A 17191-nucleotide genomic window follows, 5' to 3' on the forward strand; every position below is an offset into this window, starting at 1 on the left:
GAATATTCTCAAATTGGAGATTGAGTGTACCCACATATGAAGTATGGTTGTCCTGGTTTTATTGGTATTCCGTATCATGACCTTATGCAGCATCGGTGGTGGGTGATGGAATCAACCGATCTGCAACAGCAGACTATCTTGAATAGAGTCTTGGGTGGTGTTTTAGTCTACTGTCAGACATTGATACAGAAAGGAAACTTAGGGAATGGAGTGTTACTGGTTAACATACCTCTCCCACCTGTAAGAATGGACCACCAGCAATATCCATAGTGATTTTTGTATTTCACCCTGTTGTTTTTGTTGTTTTTGGGTTTTTTTTGGCACCATCTGGTCTGTTCCAGTAAGCATGCTGGGTTGTAATTCCATATCAGTTCTTTTCATTTTAGATAGCTGTGGTAGGACATGTAGGAAGTGTAATGCTGGATGCTGGATTTTCTAGGATTGCTGTGGGAGTTTAGTGTATGCCCTGCATTACCATTTTGGCTATCTCACTGTCTATTTCAAACAACCACTTGTGTGTTCAGTGTAGGTAAGCCACTAACTTTTAGCTTTTGTTTGACTTATCCGAGTCTCTGCTTCTCCTTTACAGAAGTCCAGAAAGCACAAACGCAAGCTAATGTCAATGTATCCATTCATATTTATTCTTTTTTAATGAAGAAAGCTTTATTGTGCTGTTGCCTAGGTGAAGATGCGTCTCTGCCCATAACAAGTGGAGGAAGCTACCAAGTCCTGGTGAACAACGTGTTTTATTTTACACAGCGTGTGGTAGATAAGCTTTGGCAGGGCATGTTCAACAAAGAATCCAAACTTCTTGTGGAATTCATAATCCAGCTAATTGCACAGGTAACAGTGTTCTCTTATTAGCTCACTTGAAAAGCCATTTTCACAATTGAAATTAAAATCCACGGAGTGACAATTCTGAGCAGACTGAATACTGTTTGGATGAGGCCTGTTGCAGGGTAATTGTGCAGCCTGGATAGATAAGACTCAAAGAAGTTTTTAATTGTTTACATGCTACTGGACTGTCTCCAGTCAGCACAGAAGTGTGTTTTTTCTTTCATTTTTCTCTGAGCTTTTCTAGTGCATCTTGTTAGTGTGCAGTACATTATTATGGAGCAATTGAGTTAAAACTACTTTCAGATGAAATTGTGTTTTTGAAATTCTCAGAAAGCTTCCTAAATTTACCTTGGAAAATATTTTGAAAGTCTCTTCCTCTTCTTTTCTTGGAAACTGTTGATTACTAATGCTTTTGGAAATCAGAGAAAATAACAGTAGTCTGATACTTGTAGGTGTTGAAATCTTAAATGTATTATCACATATTGACATCATGTTGGCTCTTGAGATCACTGGAACTGATGCTACTGATATTGGAGCAGCAGCATGAATCAATGCGTGGGAAGATTATCTACCTGTGAATTGAATTAAGTGCTCCCATCTGATGATATGTTTTTTGTTTTATTTCTTGTTTTAACATCAGTCAAAAAGAAGATCTCAGGGACTATCGCTGGATGCTATTTATCACTGCCTGAACAGAACTATCTTATATCAGTTCTCAAGAGCACACAAAACTGTTCCTCAGCAAGTGGCTCTCCTTGATTCTTTGAGGGTCCTCACTGTGAACAGAAACTTAATTTTGGGACCTGGAAATCACGATCAAGAGTTCATCAGCTGTCTAGCTCACTGCTTGATTAACCTGCACGTGGGAAGGTAAGCATCTCAGATAGAAATTCATTTGCCTTGGGAACAAGTAAGCAAAATGTTGATGACAATTTGTAACCTTAAAGCCAGTGAAATGCAGGGAAAATGAAGTAATTCATTTAAATGAAATGATATTTGAAGAGCTCAGGAATAGTCTTTTTCTTACAGAGGTATTTTAAAATAATAGATATCTAACTGTTCTGTTATTATGCTTTGACACTATTATGTGTTTTCAAGGCAGAAAGAAATGCTGGTGCTAAGTATTTGTCAGAGGGATCTGTCACTAGATTTACTGTCTAAAAAGTCATTTAATATGTATTTTTTGTCTTATTAATTTGGATGTTTGAATAAGTCTACTCAGGAATAAAACTAGGTGGATGTGACATGAGCTGATAACACCCGTTGTCGTCTTTACTCCAAATGCCTGACTGGCATTTCCATTTTTCTTTCCAAAAAGTTGTGGGACTTGAGTTTTATCCAAAGTCATTTGGGAAGTATCATCATCATAAACTCTAATGTTCTCCATTGATGGCCTTGGCCACACTGTGTTTCTTTAATAATTACTGCTTCCTTTAGTAATATCACTGTTCATATCATATCCTCTTTCAAAAACGTTCAGTTCTCCTTGTGACTGTATATCCTGAGAACTCAGGTGGACTCAGTGTGTTCCCGTAGCAGCACATATCTTTGCGCTTCAATCATTGGAAATCAAAGGTTTTAGTTTGTATTTTTTTCTGGTTGTTAATTCACTGTGTATTTGTAGCAATGTTGATGGGTTTGGATTGGAAGCAGAAGCCAGGATGACAACATGGCACATTATGATCCCTTCAGATATAGAACCAGACGGAGTCTACAATCAAGATGTCAGTGAAGGTAATCTCAAGTGATCAAGCCACGGATGTCTGCTAATGCTGCTTCTTTATTGTCATCAGTAGTCTTTTACTCCCGTTACTCTTTGGACAGGAGAGTGTGTATGTTTAAGAACAACAAAGAAAAACCTTGAAAACACTTTGAACACCAAGGCAGACATAATCGGGATGAGAACTATTTGGTAAAAATAGCAAGTGGTCCTCATTTTTTTGCTGGATGTGCACTAGTATTAGAGATGCCACTTTATATGCGCTAAATTGAGTGCAGTGTAAATGTCTCATTTCAAGTATGCACCGTGCTTCTCCATCAGCTGAATTTTACAAGAGCACGGCTAAGACGTAACTGATATAAGGTGTAAAATTTCATTAGGGTCATTCTCTCATGGGGGAATTTATGAACTGTCTGTGAAGAAAAAGGATTGTGGTTTTGATCTTTTTATATGTTAATATTTATGCATGTGTATTAATACAGACAAAAAAAAGTAATTTGTATATATATGAAACTTTGTGCATACAAATGTGTAATCTGTAAACTTTTTAATCTTATTTTGTTAATGTATGCATGAGTGTAGGAGAGAAATCACAAATAATTGGAGCTGAGGATTCATATTCACAGAGGAAAACTGTCAAAATCGATCTCTAGATACTATCTAACAGTATATGAATGACAAATAAGTCTAGTAAAAGGCATTTCAGAAATCAAGAAAGAAGGGAAAAACCTTGAGTGAAATTGCTTAGTTTATTCAATCTACTGTACAAGTACCAGTTCAGTAAGCACTGTAGGGAACTTGCTATTTGTGGTCTTGTACTGCTGCAGGTCGCCAGCTTCTTTTAAAAGCCATAAACAGAGTGTGGACAGAGCTGATTCACAGTAAAAAACAGATTTTAGAAGAAGTTTTTAAAGTGACGCTGCCTGTCAATGACCGTGGCCAAGTGGATATAATTGTTGCAAGACCTTTAATTGAGGAAGCAAGTTTAAAGTGTTGGCAAAATCATTTGGGTAAGTGCAGCTGAAGATCTATTCTGAGTGCTAGCTTTCCCCATAGTGAACCACATGCATTGGATGATTTGATATGGGCCTACTTTTTTGTGTTGGCAAATACTTATTATTAGTAAAGTTCAGTATCTCTGATTCAGAAACAGCACTGGGTATAAGAAAAACTTGAACAAGGTCCATACATGGGACCTATATTCAATGCTTTTGCAGATCCTAATGGCTGCTTGTTTTACTGTGCAAGCATATACCAAAGAGTACCTTATGGATTGCGGTGGTGGTGGGCTGGTTCACTTGTTTGCCTTACCATGAACACTGCTTGTGATGATCTGTTGGACCTTCCTCAGCATTGGATTTCTACAGATACTGTCTCCCTTCCTTGGAATATCCATTTGGTCTTTAACGAATGTAATTCAGCAAAACTGAAACTAGTTGGTATTTGGAGGGAGGAGTAGGTAACAGCTTACAGCTCATAGACCTTGATTTTGATAAGTGATGAAAGGAGTCACAGATCTGTTAATCAAGTTAATCCATTAATCCTTTTAAGTGCAAAAAATACCAACGTTTCACTTGAGAATCTCTTCTTTTAGAAAAACAGCAGCAATGCTACAGCAACAACAATAGCAACAACAAATCAACTTCTCCCTTTAAAAATAATAAAACAACACACTACTCAGACAAGCACACAAAGTTTTTGAGAGCAGTGGGGACTTTTACTCTATTTAGTGAAATACCAGTGACAACGACGAAAAAACCCCAACACGTAAAATCCTTGTTTTTCAGCCCACGAGAAGAAGTGCATCAGTAGAGGGGAGGCCTTGGTTCCAAGCACGCAGTCCAAGCTTTCACGAGTCAGCAGTGGGTTTGGCCTCTCTAAACTAACAGGTTCTAGGAGAAACCGGAAGGAGAGTGGACTCAACAAACACAATCTCTCTACGCAGGTAATTTTGCTTCATAAAATGCAGTCTCAAATCCAGCATTATATGTTTGTAGTATATGGTAAATACTGCAATATAAAGAGTCTTTTAGGGTGTAAGGTGATAAATTGTGCTTGGCTTTCCTGTTGCTGATTAGTGAGACTGTCCTTTCTTGCTTTTGTGTGGCTTAATCCAGCAGGTGTATCTACCTACCTGGAACAGCAAGTTGAGAGTTAAGCTCTCTGCTCAACTGCTCTGGTTAACTGGGTCTTAAATTCAGTTTATTGCAGCATTTTGTAATGGATGTCAAGGTTGTTGCTTGTCTAAAAAGCGAAGAAGACTAGTGGAGAAAACTGTACTCTCACTAGGACACAACCTGATGAAGCATTGTAAAGAGTTCGTATAAAGTATTTGGGACATAGAAAACAAAGGAAAGAGGGTTATGAAAGTTTTGGAGGATTGAGTTCGTATTGTAATAAGCACATGAAATAGTGAGAAGACATCAAATCATGGGAGGCAGATGTGTTCCTGCCATAAGGAAATGTGTAACATCTATTGACTTCATCAGGAGTTGTGCCCTGTGTGAATGGAAAAGAAGCTCGCCAGTTCACTTGCTCATCTGGGAGCTATAGACTGGCTTTGATTTAATAAGGAATGCTCAGCGTTCTCAGTCCTTTTCCTGGTAAACAGGCACACACATTAAAGTGAAAATGAAGAAATCCCCATGCTCAGCAGAGAACATCTGTTACCAGACATGCCATTACAGGGAACAGTGTGAAAGCAGGTGTTTTTCAGTACAGTATGGCAGATGCTGTTAGAGTTTCCATCAAATTTGGTCAGCATCTACAAAATATTACTAGAAAATGGAGAATAGTAGTAATATTTCTCATCTATTGCCTCTTTTAGCTATTTGGGAATGTTCTGTACCATCAGTCACGTACTTTCAATTCTTAGCAAGTGTTTGCCCTCTTCTCTTAAATGATATCCCTGTACATGAGTTTGTTGCTGTAAAAACAAAGAAAACCACGAAAACACTCATAGAAAGCAAAACCATAAAACAGCCTTGAAAATACAGTTGCATGCAGTAGTTTAAAATTAGTCCAAATCATTTTTTAAGCAGATAGTTTTTGTGAGCAAGTAATGGTTATTCATTTATAACTTTTCCATAACTTGCTTGTGTGAAGTCTAAATCTGTCCATCTCCTTATCTTTCTATTAGGAAATTTCCCAATGGATGTTTACTCACATAGCAGTGGTTCGAGACCTGGTTGATATGCAGTATAAAGAATATCAGGAGGTATGATTCAGAGAATTACTTGAAACTGGTATTTTTGACACATTAGGTTGGACAGCTCCTCTTTCTCAGTATGTGGTTTATGAAGTATTAGAAGGTTGATGGTGACACACTTCAATGTATAGACACAGTTATTTTAAGGATGCTTTCTTAATGCAGTCAAATAAATGAGGAAAATTAATTTTGATTTGATTGCAGTAGTGCTACCTAAGTTAAATCTTAAAGGTTTTGTACACTGTTTTAGAAAGCCATCATGTTTCTATCCTATTTCTTTTTTTCTAAGTACTTAAGATTCTTGGAAAAAGAAGACATAGAAAAGCTTTGTATGCAAAGATAACTTTCATAGTAGCATAAAAAAAAAATTGATACCTTTTTCTACTCATGTGGTAATAGATCGTAGCTATTCTGTGCCTCCTAGAAACAAATCATTGTATCCTGGATTTTATTCCAAGCGTCCCTAAAGTCTTTTGGTTCAATGTAGCTTATTCTGCAGGGATAAGTTATTAAAGCAAAATTCCACCAGATGAGCTTTGCTTCATTTAATTTCTCTCTTCTCTCTTGTGTTGTAGGAAAACCATCCAAAATTCCTAAAATCCCTTTTCAAAATCAATGTATTAATGTTGCATGTGCTCATATTTGCCATTTACAAATACGTTCAGTTACAGATTAAAATCAAAAGCAGTTTGTTTATCCTCTTTTTCCTCTTCTGCTTAGAGGATTACAGTATGAACCTTGATTCTGTGGTGGCTGAGACTGGAGATCTCATTAGAGTGTATTACTCTAATGAGTATTTCTTTAACGCTCTTACAAATTTCAGTTACAAGACTTTTTGTAGTATAAGGAAAACATCTGCTCATATCGGATACGGGCTTAAAGACGTAGCTTTTAATGCTTTATATAAACATGTTTGTATCCAGCGTCAGCAGAACGCATTAAAATATGTGACAGAAGAATGGTCTCAAATTGAATATGAGTTACTACGAGAGCGAGGTTTGTGGGGTCCGCCCATTGGTTCCCATCTTGACAAGTGGATGCTGGAGATGACTGAGGGGCCCTGCCGAATGAGGAAGAAAATGGTGCGAAATGACATGTTTTACACTCAGTATCCCTACATGCCTGAAGCTGAGCAGGAAACAAACTTGTTGGTAAGTAATTCAAGATTTGTTGAGAGAAATTTTATGCCGTGTTACGAACTTTTTTTTTAAGTGGATCTTAAGATGCATATTTTACTCTATTGGTTTATCAGCATACCTGTAAGTCCTAAATGATTGGTAAGATCTGGTTGTTCTTTCACAGTATGTTTAGGGAATGGACTAGACCTCTCACACCTCAAAATGGAGTGAAATTGAGACCTCTGCCTGTTCCAAAATATGATGTGGTGTGCTCATGCTAGTGAGCAGCAGAGGCATCTTCACTAGCAACAAGAAGCCATAAAATGCCATACTTACGGATGGGAGATTTGTTTCAATTCTTGGCCTAGTGCTAAAGAACGCTTAAACGTATCCAAAGAAAATTGCAAAAACCAAGCAGGCTATGGGCATTGGTTTGGGTGTGCTTTCACTGAAAATCTGTGACCATGAACATGGACCACTTAGCCAGAAATGCACATAACCTTTGAAAGCTTGGCAATTAGTTCCTGTTTGCTTTTAAAGAATGGAGCACGCAGGATATTTTTTTCTCAAATCAAGAAATCAAGTGTTAAGGTACTTAAGATGTGTGAACAAAAAACATTGTATAGCCAACATTACACTATTAGTGTATTTGTCTACTTCCAATCTGACTCAAACTAGCTCTAGTGATGGTTAAGTTCGCACACAATGGAGAACATCATGCCTTCTCAAAAGTGTTCTTTTTCTGATGCATATACTTAATGCCCTGTTTTCAGTCTGACCTCTCAAGTAGACTTCCTGAGACAGCTGATGATACCGTTCCTCAAAAGGTAAAGAAACAAATACACTGACTGAAAGAATGTCAAATAAATACAACTTCTTTTGTTTCTCCTGCATGTTGGGCAATCTTAACAAGGCTTCTACATTTGGCTTTCAACTTGCTCTTTCAGTATGTATTTCCAGGCCTAAAGATGTTGTTTTCAGTATTCACATTAAAGGACTTCACTGTGCTCTCCTCAGCCTTCACCTAAATACAACTTTCTGTAGCTCTTCCCTTCTTTGCTGCACACTAACAGGCTGTGTTGGGCTGTGCTGTCACTGTTCTCACTGTGTACAGAGTTGTGGCTTGGGGTCTGAACTAATGGTCTATAAAAAATGTTTAGTAATGGGCAATAGGATTGGTGGGAAGCACCTGCTAGGAAAATGAATGTTTATTTTGAAGAGGGTCTGCTGAGCAGGTTTTTCTTTCCCCTTTTTGATCATGGGCTGAAAGATCCATTTTTTGTTGGCACCGCAGTCAATTTTCTTTCCTTCAAGTCTTAATTTTTATTAATGATGTTTATGCTTTGTTTCAAAATATTAATTCCAGCTTAAAAACAACAGAATTGTTTAGAACTGGCTGTTCTGCGGGCTTTTCCATGTTACATACTTGTCTATTAAGAGACATTCACAGCCTTGCCCATCACTAAGTATAGCGTGCAATGTGTACTCACTTCTTTTAAAATACGTTCAGCAATAAACTAACACAAATAAATGAAATCTGTTATTGTGTAGAATATGAAGTAAAATTGTTGCTGTTTCCCTTTCCTTATGTTAATAGGGCTAGTTTGGATTTTTCATTCTAGTGTACACATCAGTTGTTACCACTGAAGTGTTAAAGGAGCAAAAGCTTAGTTGAGCATAAGTCTGCAAATTAAATCGCAGTACCTTGCATCTTTGAGTTTTGAGGCAGCCAGTTTGACCTGAAGTAATGAATCTCCGTGTTGCCAATCTTAATCACTTAGTTGTTCCAAGCACATACTTGTAATACAGCTAATTTATTTTTAAGGGTCCTTTAGTTTTCCACTGCATAATTGTCCAGATAAACAACAACAAAAAAAGAAAATCATGTTTTATGTATTTCCAGATACTGCTGCAGAAGTGAACAAGTTAAAATCATAGTTGAAATGGCAATTGATATTCTGCAATAGCACATAATTTAAAGCACTGAGTGTACTTATATTTTGTAATAATGCCATTATAATTTCAGAAATAATGGGAAATTATGCTACAAAGTTAAAACTTTTATCTGTGAAGAACTGAATGTGTTCAGACTGAGCATTCTAGAGGTGTTGGGTTAAACAGTTCCTGTAGAAGAAAACTTTCAACTGAAGTATAAAATCAATGGCTTTTCTCCCATCCAGTTTCAACAGTTTGTTATAATTTGAGAGAAGTTCTTGGCTCTGTAATAGCTCTTATCCCTGCTTGCCTCTGCAGTGATGTTTCTGACAATGTCCTCATTTAGATGCTACTTTGATTTTCTAGTATTACCTCTGTAATTAAAGAACCTAAGAATTAACATGCTAAACAAAAGACCAACACCATGCCACTACCATAATGAAATGCAACATAATCCATTGTGGTTACTGATGATTCTTGATGAATTCTAAGTGGATCCTTTTTATGCCAGTTTCATGTGGACCTTCAAAATATGTATTAATGAAAGAAAAAACTGAAGTAGTTAATTTTTGATCCTTAAATTCAAGTTCCCATCTCTTTCAGTCGATACCAGCTTCACTTATTTTAATCTTTTGTTGAGTTTATTCAGACCACTGTCTAGTTTTGCAGCTGGCTGTCTAACGAATGAGCTGCACGCGCTGCAGGGAGCGCTGAGAGGGTAGAAAATATCCATTTGATCTATCAGGCTTCAGCAAAACCATCCAGCCTGTCTTTTGTGACATCTGTTGTTTGTTACCTGATAGCCATGCTCTGTACTTCCTGTGCTGTAGGTTTAGCAGCAGGTTTTTCCACAAACCCCATTGTTAATTCAGTGGCTGAATAGCTCTCCTTAGGTTGGGTCCAGGGTGGAGTCCCTGTTCTCACATTTTGGTGTACCGCTGCACATGCACAGAGCACATTGTAGGCATGCTCCATGCTGCACACCATGTCCCTGAAATGTGTGAGAAGACTTGACTGACCAAATGATTGTGTTCAATTATTTCTAAGAAACCTGCTCGCTACCGAAGGGCTATAAGTTATGACAGTAAGGAGTACTACATGCGCCTGGCATCTGGAAACCCTGCCATCTTCCAGGACACCATAGAGGAAAACACAGTGGGTGAAACCACTCAGCAGGAGCCAGAACATGGGGAGGACACAATTGCGAGAGTCAAAGGTTAGATCACTTCTTCTATCCTGCTCCAGTTTCTTTAAATTTGTCTGCCTTTACATATTCCATTACATTTGCACTGAGATAAACATGTTGGGCTCTGTTTTCTGCCACAGCAGAAATTTTAAACTTGAAAAGTTTTTTCACAATGATCATTTAATTTTTATTTTTTAAAATTTTATCTTCATTCTCCTTTTCAAGGCCTAGTGAAGCCTCCCCTGAAACGGTCTCGGTCTGCTCCTGATGGAGGAGATGATGAGAACCAGGAACAGTCACAAGATCAAATTGTTGAGGGCAGTTCGATTGATGAAGAAGAGAAGACTGACAATACAACTTTGCTTCGACTTCTTGAAGAAGGAGAGAAGGTACTGTGTACTGCAAACAGTGTTTACTGTATTGGAATTTCTGCATTGCATGTAGAGAGCAGAAATAAACATCCTTATATGCCTTTCCTGATTTACAGCTGCATCTGCTTAATATTCCATCAGGTGCTTCTTGTAATATCTTTGATAAGAAATGTGTGCTTCAATTCAAACACTGTACTGGAAACTTTTTTTTTTTTTTTTTAACCTCCTACCTGCTAAGGAAAACCAAACCTGTCCTAGAACTGAGTCATAGAATCATAGAATCGTCAAGGTTTGAAAAGATCTCCAGTATCATCCAGTCCACCTGTCCACCGACACCTCCCCACTTAACCATGTCCTTTGGTACAATATCCAAACATTTCTTGAACACCTCTCTGTGCAGCTCATTCAGCACCTGGCTACCCTTTGAGAGATAAGTTTTTCCTAACATCCAAACTGAATCTCCCCTGTTGCAACTTGAGGCCACTCTCTCTAGTCCTGTCACTAGCTATGTGGGAGAAGAGACCGACTCCCATCTAACCACAGCCCCCTCTCAAGTAGTAGTAGAGAGCTATAATGTCTTGACTGAGCTTCCTCTTCCCCAGATGAAACAGTCCCTGTTCCCTCAGCCGCTCCTCATAACACATGTCCTACAGCTGTCCTCTGCTTACCTGGTTGGCATAATGAGCTGAAAGAGGAAATGCGTGTTGAAAATATAAATACTCTACAAACTGATCAATTGTTCTTATCATTAGAATGAAAGTTATGGACAGTGAATATTTTATCCCTAAGAACAGCATTGAAAGGCTGCTCTGGTTATTTCATCATTCCGTCTTGTCTGAAGTATGTCAGTAGATTTGTGATCAGTCAAGTTGGTTACAGCTTGTAGAATATGCCCAAGTAGCCATACATGTATGAGTAAGTTAGTAAACTTACCAATCTATATCACAGAGAGGAAACTTCCTTTAAACTACCTTCTCAGTTGCTGATTGCCAAGGTTATGTTTTTCTCAATGAGTAGGAAAAATAGCAAAATTTTTACTGCATCTGTGCATAACAAAGCAGTGTCTGGGATTGGTTCTAACAGAGCAATGGTCTGAGTCTCAGCTCGTTGACCTACTTTTGCTAAGTGCCTGTTTTTCATTTCAGATTCAGCACATGTACCGCTGTGCTCGGGTTCAGGGCCTTGACACCAGTGAAGGGCTGCTCCTGTTTGGCAAAGAGCATTTCTACGTAATCGATGGATTCACCATGACGGCCACCAGAGAAATACGCGACATTGAGACATTGCCTCCAAAGTGAGTGAATGAATAAAGAGTTTAATCAGTCTTTAGTAGGCAAACAGCAGATATTTAATGAAATTTTTTCAGGGGGCAACTACAAAATAATGTCAGAATTGCTGACAATCTCAGGAGCAGTTGCCTCTTGCGTTCACAAAATACTAAGCTGGTTTATTGTGAAAAAAGTTCTTTCTATGCCTGCGCTCTCATATGAATGGAAAGAATGATTCTTACAATGCATCTCTTTTAATCACTTTCCTGTTTATGCTCGTTTACAGGATGCACGAGCCAATCATACCAAGGGGCGCAAGGCAAGGTCCAAGTCAACTCAAAAGAACGTGCAGCATTTTTGCATATGAAGATATTAAGGAAGTACATAAAAGGAGATATCTTTTGCAGGTAACTTGGGCGCAGATCATAATTTGGCAAGTGAAAGCTATTCATCGTGATGAAATACAAGTCTAAATATCTGATCTTGAACTTTTTGGTCTACTGTGACTTAGTTAAATGGGTGAATTAGTGGATTTTAGTGTTCTGAAAATAGAGCAGCTGGCCACACTAGACAAAGCGTGCGTTGTAATAATTTTGTGTCATGTGTAGCTCAGCATAGCCAAACTGGTTTATTTCTGACCTTTGAAAGTGACAAGCAGATGTGTTAGTGGTGACCTGTTTGTCTTGTTTGTTTTCAGCCAATTGCAATTGAAGTTTTCTCAGGAGACGGACGAAACTATCTTCTGGCCTTCCAAAAAGGGGTCAGAAATAAAGTTTATCAGAGGTATTGTAAAGTAACTTAAGTTAGGATATTTAATGTGATTATTTGCAAGTGTCTGTCTTGAGTCATATTTGAGCCTACAATGATTGGCTAACAAGATTGCAAGTGATTGGTGTGAGACAGTTCATAACTCTGTAGCAAATACAGCATGGCACCAAAGAGCCACTAGGAAGCGCTAATACCTGTATGCTGAACTTGCTGCATGTGGTCTGTATGAGAGCTGTGACAGTGTGTGGATGTAGGGAGAGAAGGGATGTTCTGGTTTTGTTAAAGATGTTACACAGCTGCTCAGAACAAAATAATTGTACCAGACGTGTTCATTTCTAAGAAGAAGAGATGCCTACATCAGACACTAATGGTAATCTTCTACCTATCGGTGCAGGTTTTTGGCTGTGGTGCCATCTCTAACTGACAGTTCGGAGTCAGTGTCTGGACAGAGGCCAAACACCAGCGTAGAACAAGGGTAAGCTTTGCCGTTCCTCATAACTTCTTTATCTCCTTGGTTTCAAATCAGTGATGCTTACCTTAACGTCCAGATGTACTCGGGAGTTCCTGTATAAACCTCTGTTTATAACTGGGTAATGCCAAATAAATACTAATTTTATGCTCCAACTTCTTTAAATGTTCTTGCATCATTGACAATTTTGGTATGTATTCCTACAAATAAATACATGTTTTACATAAATTCATATTTACATATAAATACATAGATTAAAGTTATTGGTACATTTTGAAAGAATTGAAGTTGCAAAACTATTTGGCTTCTCTGGGTTGTTAGATATTTTCCTCAGTAGCAACCTGTCAGGTATGTTTGAATGTGCACTGAATTGCATGCATAAAGGGCATTATTTCAACTGTCTGTGCTCAGAAATAAAATGTGCACTGCTAAAACCAAAAGGAATGAAATCCATTTTGCCTGATTGTAAAAATTTGTAAGTTTTAATCTTGGCATTTTGAATTGTCCTATGAAGATGCAACTCAAATTCTATTGATAAGTCAGAAAATGTACTTTCTTCTCCTATCTAGGTCTGGCTTGCTTAGTACTTTAGTGGGAGAAAAATCTGTTACTCAAAGATGGGAAGTAAGTGCTATCATTTTTTTTTTTTTTTTTTTTGCACATTTTGTAATGATAAATACTTAGTACACCTGAGTTACATCCTATGAACAAATACTGCTTTAGAAAAAGTATCTCAGTACTGTAACTGGTTATATTTCGTGTTCAAATTATATTTAATTTTGGGTATATTTCATCATGAAATACTAAATGATTCTATCGTTAAAAGTATAAATAGAGTTTGGACATTGTAATACTGATGTAAGTTTCCTATGTTTGTAGAAAGCTAACGCAAGCACCTGAGAAGTTTGACAGCCCAGTTGATTGTTGTGAAGTGGGGTTTTTACAGCTCTGTTATGTCTTCCTTCAGAGAGGAGAAATCAGTAATTTCCAGTACCTGATGCACTTAAACACCCTGGCGGGCCGATCCTACAATGATCTCATGCAGTACCCTGTCTTTCCCTGGGTCCTCGCAGACTATGATTCAGAGGTAAATAAAATGTCCTATCAGTCTAATAGTAATTTGATTGAGAGGTAAATAAAATATACAATCAGTTTAATAGTCATTTTTTTATGTGTTTGAGTTGTGAGTATTACAGTTGGCTTGCACTACCTCCATAAAATTGAGGTGTATCTTTATTGCCTTTTTTTATTTTCATGTTTTGTAATGTCCAGCCCATGTGGTCAGTGGGTAGGATAGTGCAGGTGCTTGACAGTCTTGTGCAGGAAGGCCCTTGCCCATCCTGATTTTATGGGTGCTAATGGACAGGTGAAGGCCCACATGTTCACTTTGTACTGAGGCAGTTGCACCTCCTTTGTGTCAGCGTGCAAGAGTGCAGCAGTAAGTTTTTGCATTAGCTTTCTGAAGTATATCTTGAAGGATGTTGTGTCTACAGGGAAAGCATGTGTTTTTAAAATTGAATTTATGTTTGTTTTATTTTTAATATTGTTATTATTATTTAATATTTATTTTTAAAGGAGTTGGATCTTACAAATCCCAAGACATTCAGAAACCTGGCAAAGCCCATGGGAGCTCAAACAGAAGACAGACTGGCCCAGTACAAGAAACGATACAAAGACTGGGAAGATCCTAATGGTAAGAAGTGGTACATGCTGCAGGACAAGGAGACAGGCAGGAGCCTGCCACAGTTCAGGAGGATGTTGTGAATTTTAATTACATGACTCAAGACTTCTGGATATGGATATGCAGAGCCCTACTGTTGGTCTTTGAGGACCTATGAACAAATATTAAATTAGAAGCGAAGCAGTATTGTTATACTGTTGATTTTTAAATCTGACCAGCATGTGTTTATATATTAAAATGAAGACAAAACAGTTGTTTTTCAAAACAATTTAACGGTGTCTAAAGGCTAGAAATGGACAGAGTACAGAAGTAATACACATCCAGTCTCTTTAACGAGTACAGTTTGAGCACTGCTGAAAGGCAGTAAGTTGTACAGAGGAATGTGAATACCTCTGCAGTAGCAGCAGTTCAGCTTTTTCGTTTCTGAGTTTGATGTATGATTTCCTGCTCAGGAAGTACCATTTCCTTGCTACTATCCAAAAGAAATAGAGGCACTAGGAAATTCTTAAGTTCATAATGCTTCAAAGTGAACACAATCAAGTTATATATTCTCTGTTTTAGATGCTATTTTAGCTGTACGAGATCTGTAGCCAGAAATTCAGGGAATTGTTTCTTCATAAGCCTTATTTCCAGAGTAATCAAGAATAATGAAGTAAACAACGTTCTATCAGCAGAAATCACCATAGCTGTGTTGGAATGCTTCAAGCATTTTAAATTAAAAAAAAAAAAAAAAAAAAAAGACTAACCTGGTCCTGCTGGGCAGAAGCCCATTAAATTACAGGTACTGCATTGCAGCTTTAACTGAAATAGCCACAAGAAAACATATAGTTTTTGATGACTCGGGAATGAAAGTTACAAGTGCCAATTTTAAATGTGTCCATGATCACAGAGTAGATACAAGGCAGCACTAGTTAATACTGTCACCAGTAATTGCTTCACCTAACTGCTTTATTTCTTCTATGTGCATGATGTTTAATTTTCTGCAGGCGAAACTCCAGCTTATCATTATGGGACCCACTATTCATCTGCCATGATAGTGGCTTCCTATCTTGTCCGGATGGAGCCTTTTACGCAGATTTTCTTACGACTACAGGTAAAAAGAACAAGACCTCACTTCCTGTATCGCTTTCCTGCTGTGCATTTGAGGTCTACGTGAAAAAATGAGATTTATCTCCTTTGTTTTCATAAGACATGTTAGAAAAAAAAAATTCAGTTGAGCGATTGCAGGTTGGATTGGTCCAGAAATCTTTGAGGTTACTTAATAGAGGATGCAATGGAATTCACATTTCTTCATGAAGTTAGAATGTTTTGAATAAATGTATGAACAAAATAACACAAGGCAAAAGCCAAAGATGATTTTGCTGTGAAAAAAATTACATTTTTAATCAGGCTTTGTTAGTCTGCTGTTGAAAGAGTTGTATGCCAGTTCCTTAACATCTTCGCACAAAATTAAAAGGTTTTTTTTTTTTAAACCAGTACTTCTATCCCGGGAGTTTGGTACTGAGTGTTAAAGTAAACCAAAATTTGCAGAGCCTGGATTTTTTGGCAGATTGAGGAGGAGCTGGGATCTTAACAGTGGTCCTACATGGAAGTCATTAAGCAAAGAAAAATGTATTTTCTCTGGGATGATCCCCAGACTGAAATTTGAAGTAGGATTGAGTGTGTTTCTTAACATTCTGAAGATATCTCTATCTTGATACCTTGTGTATGTGTGTTCTGGTTCTCCTTCTCTCAGCCAAGGTACTCTGGTGGGCTGATCTGTTGGTTCTCCCTTTGTCCTGCAGGGCGGTCACTTTGACCTGGCAGATCGAATGTTTCACAGTGTGCGAGAGGCCTGGTACTCAGCATCAAAGCACAACATGGCAGACGTCAAAGAGCTCATCCCAGAATTTTTCTACCTCCCTGAGTTTTTGCTCAATTCCAACAATTTTGATCTCGGTAAGCAAAGCAGCTGGTAGCGTTGCTACCACTGTGAGTGTGTTGCAGGCAGTCTGACATGAGAAAAGCTCATCAAGTGGGAAGAATATGATGCACTTGACTGCATGAGGAAAGGATAGATGGTTCCATGTTTGTATACTATTTTTAAAAGTTTGAGTGATACAGAGCTCATTGATTCATCAGTAAGAATATAGCAGGAGTTACTATTTACTTTTGTGATGCTTTCTTTTCTTTCAGTTTTATCTACTTCATTTTCTCAAACAGCAAGTGTTCATTTTAAAAGTTAATAGTTTGTTCTGACAACTGCTAAGAAAGACATTTAACTACTCAAAAAGTTTTCAGCTTAAGATGGGGTGGTTTTGTTTGCTGGTTGATTTGGTGATTTTTTTAAAAATTTTTTATTTATTTTCAGTTGAACCACTTTGAAACACTCAGATCGTCACATTTTACCTGCAGTTCTCTGGTTTCCATTTTTCTATATGTAGCATGTTACTTCATTATGTTATATATTATCTTCCTTAGTGTTTTCAGACTTTACAAAATCTGTTTGACGGTTTTCACTTTTAGGACTTCTTGTTTAACTGTTTCTAAAAGGTTTGTTGAAATGTGGCTCTTAGTTTTTACAGCAATAACTATTTAAGAGTCTAATTTCACATATATTTTCTATAGGAGTTAAGTGCTCTTTGGAATGT

General features: G+C 37.7%; 1 protein-coding gene across 5 annotated transcripts in view; it reads left to right on the top strand.

Moving 5' to 3' along the window:
- WDFY3 (WD repeat and FYVE domain containing 3) overlaps positions 1 to 17191 on the top strand; it is a 140410-nt gene that overhangs the window by 107568 nt on the left and 15651 nt on the right. For all 5 annotated transcript variants that reach the window (XM_042870783.1, XM_042870784.1, XM_042870785.1 and 2 more), the window contains 19 exons: positions 683 to 843; positions 1478 to 1707; positions 2462 to 2571; positions 3385 to 3567; positions 4345 to 4502; positions 5697 to 5774; positions 6689 to 6916; positions 7657 to 7710; positions 9866 to 10034; positions 10230 to 10393; positions 11521 to 11669; positions 11930 to 12050; positions 12341 to 12426; positions 12806 to 12886; positions 13450 to 13504; positions 13848 to 13967; positions 14456 to 14573; positions 15548 to 15654; positions 16346 to 16499. In XM_042870783.1, coding sequence (XP_042726717.1) covers positions 683 to 843; positions 1478 to 1707; positions 2462 to 2571; positions 3385 to 3567; positions 4345 to 4502; positions 5697 to 5774; positions 6689 to 6916; positions 7657 to 7710; positions 9866 to 10034; positions 10230 to 10393; positions 11521 to 11669; positions 11930 to 12050; positions 12341 to 12426; positions 12806 to 12886; positions 13450 to 13504; positions 13848 to 13967; positions 14456 to 14573; positions 15548 to 15654; positions 16346 to 16499 — 2526 coding nt within the window. The remainder of the gene's footprint in view (positions 1 to 682; positions 844 to 1477; positions 1708 to 2461; positions 2572 to 3384; positions 3568 to 4344; positions 4503 to 5696; positions 5775 to 6688; positions 6917 to 7656; positions 7711 to 9865; positions 10035 to 10229; positions 10394 to 11520; positions 11670 to 11929; positions 12051 to 12340; positions 12427 to 12805; positions 12887 to 13449; positions 13505 to 13847; positions 13968 to 14455; positions 14574 to 15547; positions 15655 to 16345; positions 16500 to 17191) is intronic.

Source organism: Lagopus leucura, unplaced genomic scaffold (genome assembly GCF_019238085.1).
Source record: "Lagopus leucura isolate 7727_CA_CO unplaced genomic scaffold, USGS_WTPT01 Super-Scaffold_100004, whole genome shotgun sequence".
NCBI lineage: Eukaryota > Metazoa > Chordata > Aves > Galliformes > Phasianidae > Lagopus > Lagopus leucura.